This window comes from Prionailurus viverrinus, chromosome E3 (genome assembly GCF_022837055.1).
Source record: "Prionailurus viverrinus isolate Anna chromosome E3, UM_Priviv_1.0, whole genome shotgun sequence".
In the NCBI taxonomy this organism is placed as follows: Eukaryota; Metazoa; Chordata; class Mammalia; order Carnivora; family Felidae; genus Prionailurus; species Prionailurus viverrinus.
Window position 1 is genome coordinate 25,449,352 of NC_062576.1, and position 25,695 is coordinate 25,475,046.

Sequence of the window (25,695 nt, forward strand, 5' to 3'; positions counted from 1 at the left end):
GAATGCTGGGCTTGGCTGAAGGCTTTCCATAACACAAAGTCTTGTGTTTGTTGGGCCTCTTGAGGGCATTTCTCAAGGTGGTGTTATACACTAGGGTACTGTAAATACAGGTCATGCTAGGTCAGGGCTGATTGAAGGGTGCTGCTTTTTGCTTTCTCTGACTACCCTACCTTGATGCAGGTACTTTCTACCAGAATGCCATCCAAGGATTCTATGGCCAGCTGGGCAGCTTCCAGAACTTCATACTGAATACACAGATGTGGCTGCAGAAAAAACAAGATTTTATCTTTGCTTTCTAGGCTCAAACTATTAAAGAAGGGACTGGGAAAGGGCCGTAAACTACTGGCCAGAGCCATCAGAATAAATGTTCTCTTTGCTGTGCTGGGCTAGACGGTGATCGCAAATCACCTTTAGGTAAAATCACCAAGGTTCGTTAAGTGATTTCTCAGACAATAAGTAACCTTTATTAGTCATTTTAAATTGAAGCCTTCTCTTCCTGGGTGGTATCAGCAAAGCACTAATAAATCTTTAGTACCCAACTTGCTTTTCATATTATGTATTATGAACCACTAAAGTCTTCATTGCAAGTCACAGAGACTAATTTTGTCTCGTTAGCTTAATTTCACACAGGCACCTTTCTTATAAGCTTGGGGAGGTTAAGTGCTTCCACTGGATAGGCTGCATCTTCAGATTGACTGCTTTTCTGCTTAATGATTGAGGTATAGCATCATCATGGAGATTAAAGTGCTCCCAGAGAAAAGCTTCATGATACTAATTTGGCAAAAGAAAATAAAACAATTGGACTTTATCAGAATTAAGAAGTACATCAAAGGACACTATCAACAATGTCAGAAAGCAACCCTAAGAATGGGAGAAAATATTTGGAAATCACGTATCTAGTGTAGACTTCATATCTAGGGGCGCCTGGGTAGCTCCCTCAGTTTGGCATCCAACTCTTGATTTGGGCTCAGATCATGATTCCAGGGTCATGGGATCGATCCCTGCGTCCTCTGTACTGAGCATGGAGCTTGCTTAAGATTCTCTCTGTCCCTCTGCCCCTCACCCTGCTTGCAATTGTTCTCTCTCTCTCAAAAAAAAAAAGCATATCTAAAATACATAAACTGATAAAACTCAATAATAAAATATCAACCCAATTAAAATGGGCAAAAGGACTTGAATAGATAATAGGTATTTCTCCAAAGAAGACATATAAAAGAGAGATAGAAATGCAAAAGGGAGACAGAAAAAATAAGTGTCAGCTGGAATATGGAGAAACTGGAACCCTTGGTACTCAGGGAATGTAAAATGGTGGAGCCACCGGGGAAACCAGTATGGCAGTTCCTCAAAAAATTACACATAGAATTGTCAATTTTGGGTATATACCCACAAGAATTAAAAACAGAGACTTAAATAGGTATTTGTACATCCATGCTCAAACATTATTCAGAGTAGCCAAAAAAAGGAAACCATCCAGATGTCCATCAACAGATGAATGGATTAACAAAATGTAGTACATCCATACAATGGAATATTATTTAGCTTTGGAAGGAATGAGATTCTGAAACATGCTACATGGATGAACCTTGAAGACATCATGCTAAGTGAAATAAGCCAGAAACAAAAGGACAAGTACTGTATGAGTACACTTATGTGACGTATAACAGACTAGTCAAATTCATAAAAACAGCACAATAATGGTTACCATGTCTTGGGGAGAAGGACTGGAATTCTTGTTTAATGGGCACAGAGTTTCAGTTCAGAGTGATGAAAAAGTTCTAGATACATTCCAAAACCCCCAGTAGATGCCTGAAACCAGAGATAGTACTGAACCCCTGTATATACTATGTCTTTTTCTACACATAAATATCTGTGATACAGTTTAACTTACAAAAGCACAGTAAAACATTAAAACAACAATAATAAAATATAACAATATACTGTAATAATGTTATGTGAATGTGGTCTCTGTCTCAAAATACTCTACTGTATTTATCCTTCTTATGACGTGAGACAATAAAATGCCTACTGGTTAAGATGAAGTGAGGTGAATGACTTCCACAGGCATTGTGAGGTAGTGTTAGGTTACTACTGATATTCTGACGATACATATGTTAGGAAGAAGATCAAGTGCTTCTGGACTGTGGATAAGGAGGTACTACTGTACTTAGTAACAGAACTGTACATTTCAAAACAGCTAAAAAGGCAAATTTTATGTAGATTTTACCAAAAAGAAACAAAAATCAAGACTTCTAGCAAGAAATTACAGTCCCTTGACATATCCTTTTTATCCCTTAGGTTCATCTTTCCGGGGGATATTTCTATTTATATTTTTAGGTATAGGAAAGACATTAATAAAAGATTAGGAAAAAGCACATTTTAAATATCTAGGATTCTGTACTTAGATCACTTTGTAAGATAGATTTTTTTTATTAAAAAAATTTTTAATGTTTTATTTTTGAGAGACATAGAATGTGAGTGGGAGAGGGGCAGAGACAGAGGGAGACACAGAATAATCTGAAGCAGGCTCCAGGCTCTGAGCTGTCAGCACAGACCCCGATGTGGGGCTTGAACTCACGGACCACAAGATTGTGACCTGCGCTGAAGTCATGCTTAACCTATTGAGCCACCCAGGTGCCCCATGGAAGATGGTAGATTTCTTGATTCTCAAAACAAAAAAATCAGAGGGTTGGCAATACTAGGTACACATCCTTGTGGGTCAAGAACTGCTTCATCAAACAGAGCATGACTCATACTCCAGTTGGCGACAATCAAGCTCACATCAGTAATATTTGTTACCTGAATGGCCCCAGTAGACATCTGAATTTCCAACACTAATCCAAAGGTGAAAATCTAAGTTTTCCTGTTTCATTACCTGATGGGTTTCAAGAACAAGAGACATTGACCGGACTGGGCCAAAGCTCTTAAAAAGCTTCTTCACAGCCCTGAGGTTGCAATTTTTGCTAAATGGCCCAGCATAAACAGTTGACATCTCTGTCCACTTGCTCCTCATCTATAAGAAAAACAATACAGCAAGGAGGTGAATGTGGTAAGAGAATTAAATCAAATCTAAAAAAATCGTGGGTCAAAACATGGGATAACTCTGATTCAAGAAATTTCTCAATACACTTGCCAAATGCACAAAGATTTGTATACAAGGATTTCATGACCACCCTATTTGGAATAGCAAAAATTTATAAAGCACAAATGATGAAAAGAACAGGTATACAAATTGAATACTATACAGCCGTTAAAAACAAAGATTGTGTACTGACATGAAAAGATGTACATGATACACTTAAATGAAAAAGTAAAGCTGCATGATAGTATACACAGTCTGATTCCCATTTTTATAAAAATGTGTTTTCCAAAATATTAATACAAAGAAAATGGAGAAATATAGAGCAAACATAATAAAGTATGCATTACTTTCCTTTATGCAGAGAGATTATAACTCATTAAGTAAATCATCTAGCACAACTCATTTACTTACCCTCTTGTTCATCTCCTCAGTGAGTTTGTATGAAAAAGGTTCAAAAGAGAACTGGACGATGCTGAAGGGAAACAGAGGGATTTCCACTCTGGCCTGCTCAAGAACCTGCAGAGAACAGCAAAGCCTGGATGAGGCAGGAACCTAGTGGCTCCTAGAAGTGAGCCACAATAATATGAACAAGGTTGCCTTTTTTACCCATATTAAAAAGCAATATGGGGCTGACTTTAAGGTCTAGAAGAAAATGGTGACCCTATACAACTTTCTAGAAAACAGTAAAGAGAATGATTAACATCACACAGGATTCATGCCTTTAGGATTACTAAGAAAAAGAGACTACTATAACCAAATTATCTCTAAGAAATAAGTTAAATCCCAACAGAGCTCCCACCATTTCATACTGTTAAAGCCTGTGAGTAAAGACAGCAAGGAGAGGAGACTTAAAAGACTGGAAAGAAATCAAGAGGCATGGAAGTCTTAGATGAAGTACAAACAAAATCACCCCCGAAAAGAAAAAGCACAACTGAAAGCCAAAATAATGAACACATGTCACGAATTTGATATTTCACAACACTTGACTAAAGGGAAGAAGCTTGGCAGCCTCAGAGAAATGCTTTTGGGGAAGATAAGCTCCATAGAGAAGAGGTAATACCTCCTTAGAGACACTGCAGTGAAAGGAAAGAAGGAAATAAGGGAGGAAATTAAGGATCCTGGCAGAAAGATAGTAAGACTAATGCCACCCTCTCCCAAGAGTATTATAAACTCCTTATTCTTTCCAGCACAGTATCATCCTCAAAATAAGCACTTAAAAAAAAGAGAGAGAGAGAGAGAGAGAGAGAGAGAGAGGCATCAGCAAAGTGCAATACAAGGAAGCTTCAGGCCCTTACTCTCCCACAAACACCAAGTTAGCAATATAGGCCAGAATACTTTTGTGTATTCTGTGAGAAACCAGTTGAGAAGACACAGCATTTAGACCAACATAAAATCAAGAAAGGATTCTATGGAAAGGAGTAAGAAAATTTGTGGTGTTTTGCATGCTCATTCATACCCCTCCTCCCATCCAACCTAGCACAGTACAACTCAGAGGAAACCTCCCCACACTGGGAGATTCAACATTTTGGCTTGTCTTGAGGCTGCCTCAGGGACTAGTTTCTGTCTCACTTGACTCAAAGCACTGATGGCACTGGCAGCATTGTTTAGAAATTCCTGAAAAGGAGTGATGTCAGTAAGGTCATCAAGTAGGAAGCTTCAGGCCCTCATTCTTCCACAAAGACAACAAATTAACAATAACAAAGAGACCAGAATACCTTTGCAAGAACTCTAGAAACCAGTTGAGAAGCAACAGCACCAAGACCAACAAAAAAACCCAGGGGTTTCAGCAAAAGGGAAAGGAAAATATGCAGTTTTATGTGCCTACCTATGTTCCTCCCCATCCTAGGAAGGATCCACTGGAGATCCTCCCACTGGATGGAAATAAGAGTGGACTCTGCATCCAATTTTATGACTAGTCTAGGGTCGCTGAGGGACTAGTTTCTGTCTCACCTGACGTAGAGAACTAACAGGACTAGGACTGGCAGCCTTGTTTGGAAGCCAGTGAAAGCAAATGCAATCACCATAGCACATTAGAGCCACAGTTTCATAGGCAGATGCCAAAGGGGGTAAGAGATTATGAGCATTGAGAAGAAACAGACAAGCTCCTTAGGGAATCTGAGATAACTAAAAGTACTCACATAAGCTCCGAGAAGACACATCCTCAAATTGGTTTGAGAGGTCCTGGAACCTCTAGCTAGGCTATTTACCGAAAGTCTTCTGCTCCACGATGCCAAGCCATATGATGGCAGAGATAGTTGGTTCTTTTCCAAATGGTTAGATCTCAACAAAGAAGATCACAAGGCATACAAAAAATAGGGGGAAATGGCCCAAATGAACAAAATAAAATTCTAGAAACTAAACCTAAAGAAACACAGAATGAACTAAAAGAGAACAACACAGACAACTAATGGAAATCAGCAAAATGATGCATGAACAGTATGAGAATATCAACAAAGAGCAGCCATAAAAAATGAATGAAATCCTGGAGCTGGAAACACAGTAAGTGAATTGAAAAATTCACTAAAGGAGTACAACATCAGTCTTGATTAGGCAGAAGAATGAATTAACAAATGTAAAGACAGATCATTTGAAATCATCAAGTCAGAGTAAAAAAAAAAGAAACAAACAGATCCTAAGATGGGACAATATCCAGAAGACCAATGTACATACAATGGAGTCCTGGAAGAAGAGAGAAAGGGACAGAGAGCTTATTTGAAGTAACAATGGCTGAAAACTTCCCAAATCTGAAAAAAAGAAATGGACCTTGAAATTCAAAAAGCTCAAAGAACTCCAACCAGGATAAATCTAATAAATCTAAAGAAACACACACAAAGACATATTACAATCAAACTGTCAGAAGTAAAAATCAAAGACAGAATCTTGAGAACATCAAAAGAAAAGCAACTCCTTGCATAGGAGGGAACTTCCTTAAGATTATCGGTGGATTTTTCAGCAGAAATCTTGCAGGCCAGCAGAGTGGTGTGATATATTCAAAGTGCTAAAGAAAAAAAAATCAAGAATACTGCAGCCAGCAGGACTCTGCTTCAAAAATGGAGGGAAAGGGGCGCCTGGGTGGCGCAGTCGGTTAAGCGACCGACATCAGCCAGGTCACGATCTCGCAGTCCGTGAGTTCGAGCCCCGCGTCAGGCTCTGGGCTGATGGCTCGGAGCCTGGAGCCTGTTTCCGATTCTGTGTCTCCCTCTCTCTCGGCCCCTCCCCCATTCATGCTCTGTCTCTCTCTGTCCCAAAAAAAGAAAAAAAAAAAAAAAAGTTGGAAAAAAAAAAAAATGGAGGGAAAAAAAAAAAAAAAAGCTGACAGAATTCATTACAACTAGCCCTGATCTGCAGGAAAGGCTAAAGGGAGTCCTTCATGATGGAAGAACATTAGACAGCAACAAGACGCCACATGAAAACAAAGTTTCCAGTAAAGGCAAACACGTGGTCAAATACAGTAACCTCTATTACGGTAATCTTGGTGTATCAATTCACTTTTAATTCTTATTCAAAATTTAAGTGACAAAAACATGAAAAAATAACTATTCCTATGTTAATGAATATATAATCTATAGAGATGTGATTGACTAATTATTAAATGCATTCACTTAATCATTTTCAAACTCTAATTTATTGGTAACTTTTCCTGTTTTTTTATTTTAATTTTTTAATTTGAATATAGCTGACATACAATGTTACATTAATTTCAGGTGTACAACATAAGTGATTCAACATCTCTATACATTATGCTACACTCACTACATTTATCACTGTACAATGCTAATACAATATCATTGGCTATATTCCCTATGCTACATCTTTTACATAAAGGTGCAATTTATAACATCAATAACATAAAATGGGGAGAGTGGAGCTTATAAAAGTAGAGTTTTTGTATGCAACTGAAATTAAGCTTTAAGATGTTTTAGGTAGTTGTAATAACTATAAACAAAATATTTATAGAATATACACAAAAGGAAATGATAAAGATATCAAAATATGTCACTACAAAAAAAAATCACAAAGGAAACAAAGGAAGACAGTAGAGAGGAAAAGAGGGATATGGCACTGGCATAAAGACAGACATCTAGAACAATGGAACAGAATAGAATTCAGAAGTAAAACCTTGAGTATATGGTCAAATGATCTTTGACAAAAGTATATAGTCTAACAAAATGGTACTGGGAAAACTGGATATCCACATGCTAAGGAGGGAAGTTGGAACCTTGCCTTACACCATCTATAAAAATTAACTTAAAATGGATTAAACACCCAAAGGTAAGGTCCAGAACTATAAAACCCCTAGAAGAAAACATAGAGGAAAGTTTCATAATAATGGATTTGTCAATGATTTCCTGGGTATAACATCAAAAGCACAGGCCACAAAAGCAAAAATAGACAAATGGGACTACTTAGTTCCTTAAAACACACAATCAGCAGAGTGAAAAGGCAACCTATGGAATGAGAAAATGTTTGCGAATCATGTATCTGATGGGGAAGTAAACATATTGGATATATATATATATATATATATATATATATATACACACACACACACACACACACACATATATATGTATATATGTATATGTATATATATATATATATATGCATATATATATACACATACACACATGCACGCGCACACGTAGGGGCACCTGGGTGGTTCAGTTGGTTGAGCATCCGACTTCAGCTCAGGTCATGATCTTACGGCTTGTGAGTTCGAGCCCCACATCAGGCTCTATGCTGACAACTCACAGCCTGGAGCCTGCTTCAGATTGTCTCTGTCTCTCTGCCCCTCTACCACTCATGCTCTCTCTCTCTCAAATATAAATAAACATTAAAAAAAAAATCCTAAAATATTAACAACAACAAAAAAAAAAACAATTAAAAACTGGGACTTCAGGGGCACCTGGATGGCTCAGTCGGTTAGGTGTCCTACTTCAGCTCAGGTCATGATCTCGCGGTCTGTGAGGTTGAGCCCCGCCATCAGGCCCTGTGCGGACAGCTTGGAGCATGGAGCCTGCTTCAGATTCTGTGTCTCCTTCTCTCTCTGCTACTCCCCCACTCATGCTCTTTCTCCATCTCCCAAAAATAAATAAATGTTAAAAAAAATTTTTTTTAAATGGGACTTCAATAGACATTTCTTAGAAGATTATATACAAGTGACAAAAGAAAAAATGTTCAACATCACTAATTATAAGATACAATGAGCTATCACCTCATACCCATTAGGATGGCTACTAATAAAAAAAGTAAAAGTCTTGGCAGAGCTGTGGAAAAGTTGGAACTCTTATGAACTCTGTTGGCAGGAGTGTAAAATGCCGCAACCACTATGGTGAGTGAACACTTATAGGAGTTTCTCAAAAAATTAAAATCCCTTTAAAAAATAACTATTTAGGGGCACCTGGGTGGCTTAGTCGGTTAAGTGTCCAACTTCAGCTCAGGTCACAATCTCATGGCTTGTTGAGTTTGAGCCCTGCATCGGGCTCTGTGCTGACAGGTCAGCGCCTAGAGCTTGCTTCAGATTCTGTGTCTCCCTCTCTCTCTGCCCCTTCCTTGCTTGTACTCTCTCTCAAAAATAAACAAACATTAAGCATAAATAAAAATAACTATTTAAAGTAAAATAATAACATGTAGAAGTAAAATGAATGATGACAACAACAGCATCATGCCAGGAGGGGAAAATGCAAATATACAATTGTAAGGTTCTTGTATGTTGAGTAGTAGAAGATCACTTAAGGTAAATTGGGACAAGTTAAAGATATACTATAAATCCTAAAGCAACCACTAAAATAACACAACAGAGAGTCATAGTTAATACACTGCCAAAAGAGATAAAATGATCATAAAAAATACCACATTAACTCAAAGGAAAAAGAAGAAATAGGAAAAAAAAAGAGATGGGACAAATAGAAAACGCAGCAAGATAAGAGATTTAAACCTAACAATATCAATAGTCATATTAAATGCAAATAACCCTACTACACCATTTAAACAGCAACAATTACTGGATTGAACAAAAAAGCAAAGCCTAATTGATTATTACAAGAAACCCACTTTATTGTTTTATTTTTTTTAAACATAGATTTCTTAACTTATTTATTTACTTATTTACTTATTTTTTAGAGAGAGAGGTTCTTAAGCTGGCTCCATGCTCAGCTGCATGGGATTGATGCAGGGCTCGATCCCATGACCCTGGGATCATGATCTGAGCCAAAATCTAGAGTCAGATACTGAGCCAGCCACCCAGGGACCCCAAAAAACCCACTTTAAATATAAAGATACAAATAGACAAATGCAAAATAAAAAATATGTACCATGACAACAGTAATCAAAAGGAAGCAGGAGGGGCTATATTAATATTAGACAAAGTATAAGTCAGAATAGAAAATGCTTCTGGGGATAAAGGCCTATTTGTAATGATAAAGGGGCCAATTCATCAGGAAGACATAATGCATAATGTTTATGGGTCTAATAGCAAAGCTTCATTATACACAAAGCAAAAATTAATGAGACTCCAAGAGTATACATACAAATCCACAGTTATAGTTGGAGATTCCACCTCTCAATAAATTTAAAAGGATTCAAGTAATTGAAAGTACATTCTTGGATGACAGATAATTTAAGAAGTAATAGATCTCAGGAAGATACCTAATTATTAAATGGAAACTAAATAACACACTTCTAAAATGCCATGGGCCAAAGAAATAATCAAAAGCAAAATTAAAAAGAATTCTGAACTGAATGAAAATGAAAACAAAACTTATCAAGATATCTAAGATGCAGCTAAATATAGAACTTGGAGGGAAATTTATAGCTCTAAAATACCTGTAGTTAAAAAGAACAGTTGCAAATCAATGACCTCACCTAACACTGTTCTGGCTGCATTAGCCAAAGCATTTAGAAAAAAAAAAATTAGGGACATGAGAATTGGAAAAGGAGAAATAAAACTATGGTACATAAACACAATGGAGTATGATGTAGCTATAATAAAGAATAAAGAAGATCCTCAACAAATTGATATGATTTCTAGGATATATTGTTAAGAAGAAAGAGCCAACTGCAAAAGAGCTTATATAGTATGTTAACTTCTGTGTAATAAAGAGAAATATCTGCTTTTCTTTACAAAAAAAAAAGGGGGGGGAGTGAAGTATAAATGAGAAAATAACAAAGTTATTTACTTACATGAGGTAGTGGGAAGGATTAGGTAACAGAGATATGTAAGGGAATTCTACTTCTCTGAGTATATACTTTTTGGTAGTTTTGCCTTGGGAGGCACATTAATGTTCTACAGATCCCAAAAATAAATCAATAAAGATTCAAGAGGGAAAAAAGCCTAAAACTGAAAGCAAAATGAAACAATTGAACCGAACTATATTTTAAATACAGCTAACCTGGAGGTGAGAAAAACCAAGTAACTTATAAATGAAAAATATTCCAACTGAATACCCAATATTCAGTTGTAAATGGGGTGAAGGATAAGGAAGAGACTGAACTTCAAATTCTTAACTAATTCTACAGTGATTTGGGTGCAACAATTCTACAACTATTTTGGATATAGTTTAGGTTTGAGCAATGAGTAAATGTTGATGTTGTTGGGAGCCAATGTTCCCACACTGGATAAAGGGAGATTCAAATATAGAATGAGGAAAATCAAGGAACACCCCTATACGAAAAGGCTGAAATTAAAGGTATTCATATAGACATATGATTTCTAAAATATGTGTATACATATATATGTGTGTGTATATGTATATACATATATATATATACATTTATATTTATGTGTGTGTGTGTGTGTGTGTGTGAACGCACATGTATGTAGATCTATATGCATTTATTTCCTGTTGTCTGCTTTAAGGGTCTAGAAACAAAGACACCCCAGTAGCAATATGCATACCCAATGCCCAGATCTTGGTTTCTAATATCATGATGAAACTAAATATCTTGTAACAAAAAGTGCTAAAAAAAAAAAAAAAAAAAAATTATGGGTGCATGTCACAAGGACAAAGAAGCTACTTTGAAGGGGCTACCATTAGCTAAATCTGGGAAGTCTGAAAACCAAAACAATGTAGTAAAATCATAAATTATAATTTATAATTAAACAAGAATCTATGAGTCCTGAACTCAACTGGAATCTGTGAGTCCACACTGAATGAATAAATAAATAAATAAGGTAAAGGGAGGACTCTTGCTTATGGAATGCTGAGTAACAACTAGTAAGTATGAAGGAAATGCTAGAGTTGGAAACCACTGTACAACAGGTTAAGAATCATCAGTTTTTCAAAAAAGTATCTCCTCATATTACTTATTAGAAGTAAGGGACAAAAGTAGTAAATCTACAGTGGAGATAGCAGACAACATCTTGCTAAGGTCATCAAAATAAACAGCACAAAAGAAAGGACAGATGGGCAACATGTGCCTCTGATATGATACCCTGGAAAGTAAACATGACTTATAAGTAGTCTGGCAAAGAATGCATAACCTGTGTCTACTCATGGGGAAACACCACACAAACTCATAATTGAGGAACATTCTGGGTTAGGTGATATGCAACATGTATTACTTAAAAACCACCACTGTCATGAAAAAAGAAAGGTTGAGGGATGTATTCAGATTAAGGGAAACTAAAAAGATAGGACAACTAAATGCAGTATGTGGCCCTGGAAGGGAAAAGAAATGCTAAAAGGCGTTATTGGGTCAACTAAAAACACTGAAATACAGATGAAATTAGAGAAAGGTACTGTGTTAATATTAAATTTACTGAAGTTTATTATGGTTATATAAGAGAATATTTCTGTTTTCAGGAAATATACATTGAAGTATAGAGGGGGGAAGGGCCATGATATACGCAACTTACACTCAAATAGTTTCAAAATTAAAATGTCATATAGAAAGAGGTAGAAAGAAATAGCAAGAGAGGATAAGCATGCCAGCATATACACACATAGAGCAAATGGGACAAAGTGCTAACAGAAGATGAATCCAGTTAGAAGGTATAGACAAACATTCATGTAAATTTTCTCTAAGTTTACAAAACTCTTTCCAAATAAAATTGAAAAAAAAAATATATATATATAGGTCTTCTGAACAAGATGACTTAAATTCATGTTGTGATCTATCCCTTCTACTTTACACATACAGCAATAATAGAAAAAATATAAGAGACAACCAAAAAAATACAGTCAGGTTAAAAACTAAGATAAACATCTCTATAAACCAGAAAAAGACCAGAAATACAAAGTGGTGTACGATGTCGAAGGTGGGCTCGGCAAGCACACACTGTCAGCTGACAGTCCTGCTCCTGTGGGGCAACCGGAACACAACCTTCAAAGAGAAAGTAGGTCACTCACCTCTTTATTTGTAAGGCACTTAATAGTTTGACAGTTTCTGGAAGAAGAAAGTTCACTAGTTTCTGCTTCCCGGGTCAAGAAAAGGAGTTTCTGACCCATTAAGTCCAAGCATTCTAAAACACTGTAAAGAAGTTGAAGATATCAGATTAAGAACCACCATTTTCCCTAACCTCAGAGTTATTTCTCTATACTTGTACTGTCAAATAAGGGAGCCACTAGCAACATGTGGCTATTTACTTAAAATTAATTAGTATTAAATAAATTTACAATTCAGTTCCTCAATTGCATTAATCACATGTACTGTACTGTGTGGACCTTACTGGACAGCAGAGATATAAAACAATTCCATCACTGTAGAAATCATATTGGACAGTAGTGCTCTATATTTAAGGGAAGGAAGGATAAACAAGAAAAATTCTCAATGTTTAGGTTATACTCTAAGGATCTGATACATTTATTATGGTGTGGTGACAAACTCCTTCTGAACCTGTTTTTCGTTTTCCTCTAACCTGGGCAATACCTCAAGGCTATAGGTGATTGTTGAAATCAAAATACCCACAAGTCTATCATCTCCCCTAATGCTATTTAGTTCATTTCAATATCTTTTTTGTTTTGTTTTGTTTTTTTTGTTTGGTGAGACAGTTATTTTAACAGCAGTCACGAGATTTAGAAAATAATAATAATAGATGCTATTTAGGGTAGAAGGTGGTATTTTTCCCTCCATGGTTTTTGTGATGGAAGAATGTTACTCATACTATTGGTAAACATTTTTCAATAGACTTAACAAACAAACAAAAAACTCCAAGTTTTGTATGTCACAAACCATATACTCTTTGTTCTTGTTTAGATCTGAAAAATATTACCTTGTGTTTGACTGCTGAACTACTTCTGCTGTATTTCTTGGCCCTTGGCCTGCTGCTAGCAATTCTTGGTGACTAGCTAGTGCCTCCAGATTTAGTTCTGCAATCTTGAAGAAAATAAAGTAGTAAAAACCATCTAATTTCCTGCAAAGCATTTGAGGTTTAAAAAAACAAAACAGCAAAAAAAAAAAAAAAAAAAAAAAAAAAAAAATCCAAGAAAAACCCATTCAAGTGGTGTTCTTTGCTTCTGCAGACAGTGGCTTTGTCACTGCCACAGACCCAGGCTGGCTTCAATAGTTACCAGATTGTTTCTGGCTGCTTAGCCAAGAATGGCAATCTGTTACCAGCTGTTGGTGTTGTTATATGAATACAGAAAAGGGCCAAGTAGGGCTAAGTAAAAAGGGATGGCAATTTTGACTCATCACTGACCCCATGGAGTCAGTCATTTAAAATTTACTTCTTTATGAACATGCAACTTTTGTAAATGATAAAAGAATGGCTTTTACAGCAACATCAAAAAAGACCTTTTATTGGTTTAATACAAAATCAGTTTATTATTCTTCCATAAAGAGGGGAGACCACTTGGGAGTTGTGATGTAGAGAGTGAGATACAAACTATTATTTATATGTCCAATAAGATATTTTAGAATGTCTTTCTACCACCGTGACACAAAATACTATTCTGGATGTTCATGGCTCTAAATGGACTACAATTTATTTCATAGTGCAGTCATAATAGAACGTATGCAATGGGACAATCTAATAGGTTAGAATGTATTGTAATAAGGCCTGTCAGAAACTGTGTCTTCTTCAATGTCTCCCTTATGTGCTATTCTAACTTAGCACCCACTGAATTGCTACTGAAAAAATGGTAAGCTCCTCCCACCCCAAAGGAACAAAAGCCTATGTCGATTTTTTAATTATTACAATTATCAACATACAATGATCACCACCACATTATGGTGCTTAATATATTCAAGACCTATATTAACAGCTTTATAAAAGATATTTCATTTACCACCACCAACAAACTAGAGAAATGTGTTCCCATTTTACAGGTGTAGAAACTAAAGTTGCTCAAAGAAACTGACCCAATGCAGGGCTTGAACTTACAACCCTGAGATCAAGACCTGAGCTGACATCAAGAGTCGGACACTTAACAGACTGAGCCACTGAGGTGCCCGTTAAGATTTTATTTTTATGTAATATCTACACTCAACATGGGGCTCAAACTCACAACCCTGAGATCAAGAGTCATGTGCTCTACTGAATGAGCCAGCCAGGGGCCTCTATCCTATATTTAAAAACAGATTAAGTCCAACTTCAGAGACCACATACTTATCTACTACATTATGCTAGTAATATAGGCCTTAATTCTGAACGCTCAGCTTGAATTACACTCCTATCTTTGTAAAGAAAGGTAACAACAGGGGATGGCAGTCTGTGACTATCTATTCTAGTCCCATAATTTTAAGAAAAGTAAACACACAGGTCAAAGATACTAACCTTCCTTGGGCCATACTTAAGGAAATACTGAGCCAATTCAAGGGTTGTTCTAGCATCTTCTGTGGCATCATGACCAAGCCTATCCGGACACTGTATATCCTTCCTGGAAAGTCAAGATAAAATTGACATACCTGGGACCATTTTTTAATGACAGGTTCTTTCAGCTACCTCAAATATTCTGGTTATATGTAAAATTTCAGCAATCTGATAATCAGATTTCATCATAACAATCAAGATTCCTTTATTCCTAAGTGCCATGAGAGTACCAGGAGTGAGAGGACTGACGATATACAACAATCAGAAATGGCTTTGTTTACAGCAAGCATATTATCTGGACATTAGGCTATCCAATAAAGTCTCTGACCATGCCCCAGCCAACCCCTTGTCTCATTTTTTAGATGTAACCATTTTTTAAAGTTAACTTCCAGAAATTTTTTATTTGCATGCAAGTGTCTATATGTATTTATAGGTCCATACATCTTTTCTGATTCATTTTTAAAAACCTTTAAAAAGTATATGTATTTGTGTCTATAGATACATCTAAATCTAATCTATATCATATTGATATCTGGGGATATACAGATCCTTGTTCTGCATCTCCATTTTATCCTCAGTAATATCTTAAGAGTTTTTCTTACTAGCACATATAGAGATTCATCATGTTCTCTTAACAATAATGAAGTATTCAATAATACAGATAAATGTAATTATTTAACCAGTACTACAGAATATTTGCACGGTTTTTGGCTATTTTAAACCATACTATAATGAACATCTTTATACACATATGCTTGTACATTTAATATAGGAACATTATGTTTTCAAATTCTGATTAACTTTTCTGCCCCTCCCTGTCCCGATCTATCCATTAAACCTCAGCTGTGAATGTAAACCCCTTTTTGTATTCCCACGATTTTTCCATTTGTTAGTCATACTTCTCTGGAATTAACATCCCAGGATTCATAAGAAATGAAAGGAATAATGTCTACAGACTAAGAAGAAGAGCAGAGATCCTCAATTTTGCCATTTGCATTAAATAAGATATTATATGCTAACTTATATGTGACTTATCAGGACAATATTATAAGATGCAAACAACCTACCCCAAAATAGCTTTGGCTAAGAACTTTAGCTTAAATCTTCTGCCCTGCTCTCTGACATAAAGCAATGATGTATCAATAACATATGGATGTATCATCTGAGGAGGAAAGAGAATAGAATGAGTAGCATCCTATGCTAAAGTAAAAAACAACTAGGCTGGGGGACAGAAGAACCCAAGACTTTAGATTTGAGATGAGTGGAACAGGCATATAAACTGGAAAAACTAAGTTCTAAATCAGATACTCACTTTTAGCGCTCTGAGATCCAAGCCTAATGAATGGCCCACTAACACAGCATCAGGAGGAAGCAGTGCTTTTAACTGTCTCTGTACATCTTTGAGTTTGGTTGTCACTGGGTTAAGAATCTTCTTTGTAATTCCTGAAAAGCTTTCAATGAAAAAAGAGAAATGGACAGGTCAGGATATTAATAAGGTTTCCTCCTTGAAAAGTCATTTCAAAAAGAATATTTTTGAAAATTAATATGTGCTAACTGTAAAAAGGCTGAAAATACAAATAAACAAAGAGGAAATTTAAAATGACCAATAATCCTACCACCCAGAGATCACTTTTTACATTTTAGTAAATATCCTTTCATACTTTTGATACATATATTCATGTATATATTTCATTTATAAAAATTTAATCATAATGCATATTACTTTATAACATGATTTTATCATTTACTACATATCATTAACAAGTTTTCACATCAATTATAACCTATTTTCCTTTTAAATGGTCACAGAGTATTCCATTATATGGATTTCACATATTTTAATCAATCCTCTACTTTCATATGTTCCCATATATTTGAAATACTGTGACAAACAAACTTATACATACATCTTTGCCACAAATGACTGATGATACTAATTATCATGCCTCCTAATAGGACAATCTTTATCACTATCATGGCCTCTCTGTGCCTAAGTAAGCATCAATTTATAGATGCAACTTCAATGGGCAAAAAAGAGTAATGTTTTACTAGCTTTTTTTGCCTAATCATGATAAAATGTGTATTCTAAAATTGCATGATAATCCTTAAAAAGGCAGACAAAAATTTTTGAGCTTCAAATTTCTTAGTTTTGTATTGGTTTTCAAGGTCAAGGCACCTTAAGCTCTAAAATCCTTTGACTGATAAATAATGATTTGCAGGTTTTTCACATGAGGTCTTATTAGACAGCAAAGTTCCAGCTGTTTGGCAGTTGCTAGATCATGATTACAACCAGAGACTCTAGACAAGGAAAATATTGTGCTTCCTTAAGGTCACAGGAAGATTAGAGAGCAAGAAGGGTTAAGAGCTATATACAGACATTGTGCAATTTCAGTATTAAAATTTACCTGTGGTACCCCAGCTTTGTCTTTCATAATATAGATGTAGATAATACCTAACTAAACAGAAACTACAAACTATTTGTGTTTTCACATTCCACTCTAGTCTGCCAGTTCAAGGGAGAGCAGAAGGCAAGGTGAAAAATACCTGGTAAGGTAGTCCAGAACCTTGTTGTCAGGTTTAACAAGTTCATCCATAATACAGCAGCCTCCTTCAGCAACCAGTGAGATGCGTGTTAGCTCCCTCCCCTTGGATGTGAGGCACTGAAAGACCAGGCCAGAGTCAGACTGCTGAACGGTGGAAGCTCTTGCTTCCTCTCATTATTCAGACTACATCAACTGCTGTCGACTATAACCTACTGGGGACCCACTGACAATGGCACAACCTTTTGCTAACTAGAGAATCCAGAATGAATGAAATTAAAGCTGGGCAGACTGCTGAACCTTTCATCTAAGGTAACCGATTCAGTTTAATTGCTCTGAAAAGGATGTGCTCAAGGAAGATGGATGGAAATAATACATCAGCCATCATTTTACCATTTATTGAGTGTTTTACATTCCAGTGTTAGCTGAGTACCACTAGTAATTTAAAAAAAAATTTCTTAACGTTTATGTATTTTTGAGAGAGACACAGAGTGCAACCGGGGGAGGGGCAGACAGAGAGGGAGACATAGAATCCGAAGCAGGCTCCAGGCTCTGAGCTGTCAGCACAAAGCCTGATGTGGGGCTCGAACCTACAAACCACGAGATCATGACTGAGCTGAAGTCAGACGCTCAACTGACTGAGCCACCCAGGGGCCCCTGGATAGCACTAGTAATTTTAATTAGCATGCTCTATTATCATCTCATGCAATACTAAGCATTCTATACATACCACCTCATAATAACCCAATGAGGTACCTCTGTTATTATCCCCACTTCAAAGAGAAGCTGAGACTGAGAGAGGTTAGGGATTTGTCCAAGGTGACAAAGCCATTAACAGGCAAGGCCAGCATATACACACCCTGATATGAGACTCTAAAATTTTAGCGCTTTGCCACTTTGTTCAGAAATGAGAGACTGTTACCTGAGTACTAAGTGAGAGAGGATGCCCTGTCTTTGAAAGGAGACTTACTAATTAGACAAAGTGAAACACAAAGGGAGCTTGAGACAAATCCTACTTCTGATCTTAAATGTGTAACACCAAGCCAAACCAGTGGTAGCTGAGGCAGTCCTTAGGGGAACAAAATACTTGTTCAAAAGACAGAAGGAGTAAACTTCTGGTAATGTATAGACATCTGGTTAAACATAACCACTAGTTAGAAAACTTAAGTGATATTTATTCTTCATCCTAGAGCATATATCTAAGTTTTCTAAAATGTGAGTAAAAGTGCCTACTTTCAGTTATTTAAACTGAATACTGGAATGAAATGGACTGATTCACTGGTACATTAGACTCAAGAAATCATCTTCTACTCTAGTTTGTAACACTCCAGTTGAAACATCAAAAGTAGTACTTACCATTTCACAGTCAAGTCCAAAGAGAGGACTGTTGTCTGTTATAGAACCATGACATTTGGTAGGTACAAAGTTTTCACAGTCTGGAAAACCTAGAAGGAAAAGAAATAAAATATTTGCCTTTAAAACTAGAGATGGTAAACATCACTCAGATTCACTCACCCAGGGAAAACTGAAATACTGTAATTGCTGGGCACCTTCTCTATGTTAGACACTCGAAATATAAAAAGAGACAACGTCTGTCCTCTAGTCTTTCTCCATCCACTCATTTTTTTATATTCTGGGGAAATACAGGCTGCTGTTATAGGGGATACTAGGGCCTGGACTTCTTGGCAATTATCAAATAACAATTTTTCCTTCTTATGAGAACAGAGATTTTAATTAAAATTTGGCTAAATCCAAAGTCAATGGACATTTTCATGTTAGGCATTGAGGGAGGATAAACAAAGTATACAATAATTGCATGTGGCATCTTTCTTTCCTAAATAAAGAAAAAGTAACAGTAAGATTCCACCATACTAGAGATCTAAAAGGATTTTACTGTAGGCAGAGTGACATTCATCATGTGCACCCATGCACCGAACTCTACTCTTGAGACTTCTCTGAGATGCCTGCAGTTTTCTGGAATCAAAGAGTGAAAATTCTCTACAGAGGCCCAGAGCTATAGGCTTAAGGCACCCACTCCATCGTGTACCCTAACCAGGTGTCAATAACCAGGCATGTTCAGCTAAGAGGCCCCAAAGTGTTTGAACCAACAAAGATTCCTACCTTCAGACAGAGGCTAAAAAAATAAAAATATCTAGATCTTGTATGACAAGAAACAGAGGAGTCTGAGAGACTGACTAGTTTCTGTATCATGGTACCTTAAAATTTCCAACTAGTTACAATTAAAATAATTAAATATGATCTAGACCAGAAAAGAGAAGCATCCCCAAATTTGGGAGACTTTATACTTGCTGCCCAGATATTATCTATTTTATTAGTAGCAATAATAACAAAAAATAACTTCTTAAAAGCATCATGTGCCAGGCACCATGCTAAGCACTTTTCTATACATTAACTCATTTAATCCCCATGGCAATCCATGATACGTGAACTATTAACTCCATTTTATAGATAGCATATGAAAAGATGTTCAATATCATCAGCCATCAGAGAAATATAAATCAAAATCACGAGATACTGCTTTACACCACTATAATGGATATAATCAAAAAGACAGAATAACAACTGTTGGTATGGATGTGCAGGAACTAAAACCTTTATTTTTTATTAAATGTTTTTTAATGTTTATTTATTTTTCAGAGAGAGACAGAGTGCAACTGGGGGAGGGGCACAGAGAGAGGAAGACATAGAATCTGAAGCTGGCTCCAAGCTCTGAGCTGTTAGCACAGAGCTCAACATGGGGCTCAAACTCCAGGGCCGCAAGATCGTGACTTAAGCCGTAGTTGGACGCTTAATTTACTGAGCCATCCAGGCACCCTGAAACTGGAACCTTTATACATTGCTGAAAGGAATGTAAAATAGTGCAGCTGCTTTGGAAAACAACCTCAGAGTTCTTCAAAAGGTTAAACAGAGTTACCATATGACCCAGAAATTCTACTCCTAGGTATATACTTCCCTAAAATGAAAACATATGTCCACACAAAAACTTGTACTGAATGTTCATAGCAGCATTATTCCTAAGAGCCAAAAAGTGGAAAGAACCCAAATGTCCATCAACTAATGAATGGATAACATGTTGTATATCCATATATAGAATATCATTTGAATGAAAATAAATGAAGGTGGCAGATGGCAGCTACACTTAATGAGAACAGCATAATTACAGAGCTGCCTAATCACTATGTTCTACACCTCAAACTAATGTAACATTGTGTGTCAACTATACTTAAACAAAAAAAATAAAATTATTGCTGGTTAAGTCTTTCAATTTTTTGTTTTGAGAGACAGAGAGAGAGCATGTGCACATGCACACAAGTGGGTAGCAGCAGAGGGAGAGAAAGAGAATCTCAAGCAGGCTCCACACCCAGCACAGAGCCCGACTCAAGGCTTGATTTCATGACTGTGAGATCCTGACCTGAGCCAAAATCAAGAGTCAGATGCTTAACCGACTGAGCCACCCAAGCACCCTTGCTTCTTAAATCTTAAAAAAATGAAAGTATATAAGTGTTATAATAAGTAGGATAAACTACAAGATATTTATGGTACCATGCATATTATTTGAAAACTAAATAATATATATGAACATATATGTGTGTGTATGTGTATATATTTTACATATATATACATACACGTATATGTACACATACACATATATACATATACAATTTTAACATTTATGTAATCTCTACACTCAATGGGTTGAAATCACAACCTTGTGATCAAGAGTCTCATGCTCAGGGCACCTGGGTAGCTCAGTCAGTTAAGCGTTCAACTCTTGATTTCGGCTCAGGTCATGATCTCACAGTTCATGGGATTGAGCCCTGCATCAGGCTCTATGCTGACAGTGTGGAGCCTGCTTGGGAGTCTCTCTCTTCCTCCCTCCCTCTCTGCCCCTTCCATGCTTGCACATGCATGCACCTGCTCTATCTCAATATAAATAAATATATGTTCAAAAAAAAAAGAAAAAAAGTCACATGCTCTCCCACCTGAGCCAGCCAGGCACCCCCCAAAACTAAATTATATTTAATCTTACTAAAATTAAATTTAAAAATAAAAAGAAATTAAAAAGAAGAAGAGGAAATGGAAGTACTGATACAAGCTACAACGTGGGTGAACCTGAAAACTAAGTGAAAGAAGCCCGTTACAAAAGACCACATATTGTTCAATTTCATTTATAGGAGATATCCACAATCAGTAAATGTATAGACAGAAAGTAGTGAAGGCCTAAGAGCTAAGGTAGTGTTGTGTGAAAAATAATAGTCAGGGTTTCTTTTGGGTTGATGAAAGTATCCTAAAATTGATTGTGGTGATGGTTGTAAAACTCTGCAAATATACTAAACTATTGAATGGTATGTTACATGGGTGAACTGTATGGTAGTTTAACTCTGTATCTAAATAGAGCTGTTTTTGTTGTTTTTTTTTTTTATTTTTTTTTTAACATTTATTCATTTTTGAAAGGCAGAGAGAGACAGAGCACGAATGGGGGAGGGGCAGAGAGAGAGGGAGACACAGAAACAGAAGCTGGCTCCAGGCTCTGAGCTATCAGCACAGAGCCTGACACGGGGCTGGAACTCACGAACCATGAGATCATGACCTGAGCCGAAGCTGGACACTTAACTGACTGAGCCACACAGACGCCCCGAGCTGTTTTTGTTTTTAAAGGAAACTTAACATTACTGCTATGATTAAGAGGTAACAAAATAAAATTAAAGCATTTTTCATAAACTCCTGTTACATAACTGACCAAGGCTCTGAGCCCAGACCTTCACTGACGAAAATGAAAATGGGGTATGGTGGAGTGGGAGGAGAATCAGAAGTATCAAAGAAGTGTTAAAAACATATTGACTTATTTTTAATATACTAAGAAGGAATGAAAGAAAAATGAAAAAGGAGTAACTTTCTCACAGAATATTTCAATGATATTTAAGGTCATGTTTATGTGCTGCACATCCTATACTCTAGGAAACCCTGTACTTAAAGTGTTTCCTTATTAATAGAAGATGGACTAAGTCATTTGGAAAGCAGCCAAAAAACCGGAACTTGCAACAGTAGTATTTAAAAAAATTTTTTTTTTTAACTTTTATTTATTTTTGAGACAGAGAGAGACAGAGCATGAACGGGGGAGGGTCAGAGAGAGGGAGACACAGAATCTGAAACAGGCTCCAGGCTCTGAGCTGTCAGCACAGAGCCCGACGCGGGGCTTGAACTCACTGACCGTGAGATCATGACCTGAGCTGAAGTCGGCCGCTTAACTGACTGAGCCACCCAGGCGCCCCTCAACAGTAGTATTTTTAAATAAACTACTAAATATTTTTACATTGTTACCAACATCAGATTAAGTCTAAACCAACCTTGTAATGGAAAATGAAATGTTTTCATTTCCTCCTTTGTGAGAAGGCATCTGGTTAAGCCCACTTTCTTAGAGCCATATTTTTGAATAATAGGGGCATTCTGCAGGCTGATGCTGACTTTTGAACTGGTAGAAGGTAAAGACCCTGAAAAAAAATAAAAGGACAAATATACATTGTCAGAATATGTGTTTAAGAGACCTCAGAGGACATATTTCTTAACCTTGTGTAGGGTAAGCATAGTGAAGATCAAAAGATGTATTAAGACCCAGCTTCAACTCAAAGGAGCTTGTACTGATATAGTTATAGGAAAACAAAGAGAATGTAAGTCTGAAATGAATTATAATAATAAAAGCTATAAAAATGAAAGGAAGAATACACTGGTTGGGGTGGTCAGAGATGGTTCAACAGAGGAAAAGATTAGCTGAGTCTTGAAGAAAAGGCAGAATTCAGATAGTTGGTGTATTACACCTGTCCATCACAGTGCTTGCCACTCCTAACAGCGCATTCTACCTAAATCTATTCCACTCCTAGCCACTTACTCAAGCATCAGCCTGTTCTTTAAGCAAGAGTAGTCACTGACTGGACTGAGAGTGGGAACCTGGCTTTAGAGTGACATATCTACAAGCAGACCAGCAACTTGATATTCCTTGTCAAGACATGTTCAAAAGGGATAATGGTAATTAGCTAAGCTGATCAGATTGCTTGCTTCCAGAATCAAACCAGGAAATACAGAGAACTGACCAGTTATGAGAAAACAGAAAGCAGAGAAGATAGATGCCTTGAAAGGGCACCTGGTTTCCTGGTGGCTTTCTAGTTTAAATGCATCCTTTAAATAGGACAGTAGTGTAGGAAACAGTTGAGAGGAATATAAAAATGAATTGTAGAGCAGTGCAAATGCCTGGCACAAGAGATTAGGCTTTAGTCCATAACTCAGTACATAATGGAGAGTAACAGCAAATTCCTAAGATGGGAAATGGCACAACCATAACTTTAAGAAAGATCAACCTCAAAGATATGGGGAAAATGGAGAAGAGAGAGAAATGAGAAATGAGTCATGCAGACTGAGTATAAGGAGCCAAAAGAAAAGTAATTCTAAAATTCAGGGCTGTTACCTTAGAGAAAAATGGTACCAACAGAAAAGGCAATTTGAAGATGGGAACCTGTAATTTAAGGATGAGAAAAATGCTTTTAGCTATTTCATGATTGAGGGAACTTGGAAATATCCAAGTAGCAACATCCAGCAGGTGGTTGCAAATGCAAGCCTAGAATCTCGGACATCAGACCCAGAGATAAAGATACAGGAGTTATCAAAAGAAGAGTAATAGGTCAATTGGGAAGATAAATATTTTGAAGGAAAGACTGAATTGAAAGACGATCACAGTGCTACAGGCTATGCTTTGGGACTTTGATATTTAGGATGGGAAGCAAATGAAATCCTTTAAAGAACAAAGAACTAACCATAACTCTCTAACTTCTTACAGCCTACAGAATAAAATCCAAAGTCCTTAGCATAACACTTACAACCTGCAGGACAAAGCTTTAACCTACCTCTCTGTCTTGTCTCTCACCACTACTTCCTCTTATTCCAACTCATCATCCTCCAGTTATCCCCAACAATTATATTCTTCAGCCACATCAAATCTCTTTTGCCTGATTATTTCTTTTGCAATACTAAGTCTTTACATGACCTTTGAATCTAATAATGACTACTCCATGATTACTTAAAAAAATTTTTTTAAGATTTCTCATATTTTAAAAAAATTTATCTATTTTGACGGGGGGAGAGGGAGGGAGAGAGGGAGAGAAAGAGAGAGAAAGAAAGAGAGAGAGAGGGCACGCGCTCTGAGAGAAAGTGCGAGCATGAGCAGGGGAGGGGCAAAGAGCAAGGGAGAGAATCCCAAACAGGCTCCATACTATTGGCACAGAGCCCAAGAAGGGGCTCCATCTCACACAACTATGAAATCATGACCTGAGCCGAAACCAAAAGTTGGATGCTTAACTCAATGAGCCACCCAGAAGCCCCACTCAAAGAGGTTTAAAATACAGTGGAGATCAAAACAAACACAGCTGCAGGTCAGATACAGGCATCTATTGGAAGGAGAGGGGAACAATGGAAAGGAAGGAAGCAGAGGTCTTTGAGACAGAGGATAATAGGAAACACAGTCCTAAAGGAGATAGGAAGGAGCCACTGGCAACTCCTCACCACCTTTTCATGTCACCTCAGTATAACTATTCAATTATTATTGCTGAACACACACAAAAAAGTATCACTGATTAATACTTACCTAGGTCCAATGAATTCTAGCAAGTTCTGTTCTATTCCATCATCTACATCCTTCCCCTCACAAAAACAGAAGGTTAACTACAACTTACTCATGGACACAACCCATATGTTTGAAAACTACTGCCATCATGGATATTTCTCTTTCAATTGGCTAGCATCTAAACCTCCTGCCTATTCCCCACTCTGAGTAGTTTATTTTTTTATTTTTTTTTTACATCTATTTATTTTTGATAGAGACAGAGCACAAGTGGGGGAGGGGCAGAGAGAGAAGGAGACACAGAATCCGAAGGAGGCTCCAGGCTCCGAGCTGTCAGCACAGAGCCCGATGTGGGGCTCGAACTCACAAACCGCAAAATCATGACCTGAGCCGAAGTCAGACGCTTAACCAACTGAGCCACCCAGGCGCCCCTTACTCTGAATAGTATTAATGGGTGTTCCTTACATTAGTCAAAGGCAAGATCTTCATTCCCATTTGTATACTCATGGCTACAAAGACCCACTGACAGCTTAAAAATTATTCACAGTAATCTGTAAGAGTCAAATGTTATTGATATCCAGGGACAGCCTTCACTTATCTCACCTAACCAAATGGTTTCTGAGGCATGAATGCTACCTATGGTTCCTGCTGTCTAATCTCCCTAAGTACTGATCCATGTTCTCCTTAAAAAAAT

General features: G+C 36.9%; 1 protein-coding gene across 3 annotated transcripts in view; it reads right to left on the bottom strand.

Moving 5' to 3' along the window:
• The window catches only part of REXO5 (RNA exonuclease 5), a 37,923-nt gene that overhangs the window by 5,130 nt on the left and 7,098 nt on the right, over positions 1–25,695 (bottom strand). For 2 of the 3 annotated variants that reach the window (XM_047838258.1, XM_047838259.1), the window contains exons 6-16: positions 22,741–22,884; positions 18,728–18,816; positions 17,376–17,491; positions 16,144–16,282; positions 15,899–15,993; positions 14,796–14,898; positions 13,293–13,396; positions 12,430–12,550; positions 3,491–3,595; positions 2,873–3,010; positions 171–263 (exon numbers count right to left, since the gene is read on the bottom strand). In XM_047838258.1, the coding sequence (XP_047694214.1) occupies positions 171–263; positions 2,873–3,010; positions 3,491–3,595; positions 12,430–12,550; positions 13,293–13,396; positions 14,796–14,898; positions 15,899–15,993; positions 16,144–16,282; positions 17,376–17,491; positions 18,728–18,816; positions 22,741–22,884 (1,247 nt within the window). The remainder of the gene's footprint in view (positions 1–170; positions 264–2,872; positions 3,011–3,490; positions 3,596–12,429; positions 12,551–13,292; positions 13,397–14,795; positions 14,899–15,898; positions 15,994–16,143; positions 16,283–17,375; positions 17,492–18,727; positions 18,817–22,740; positions 22,885–25,695) is intronic. The other variant, XM_047838260.1, reaches the window with a different exon arrangement.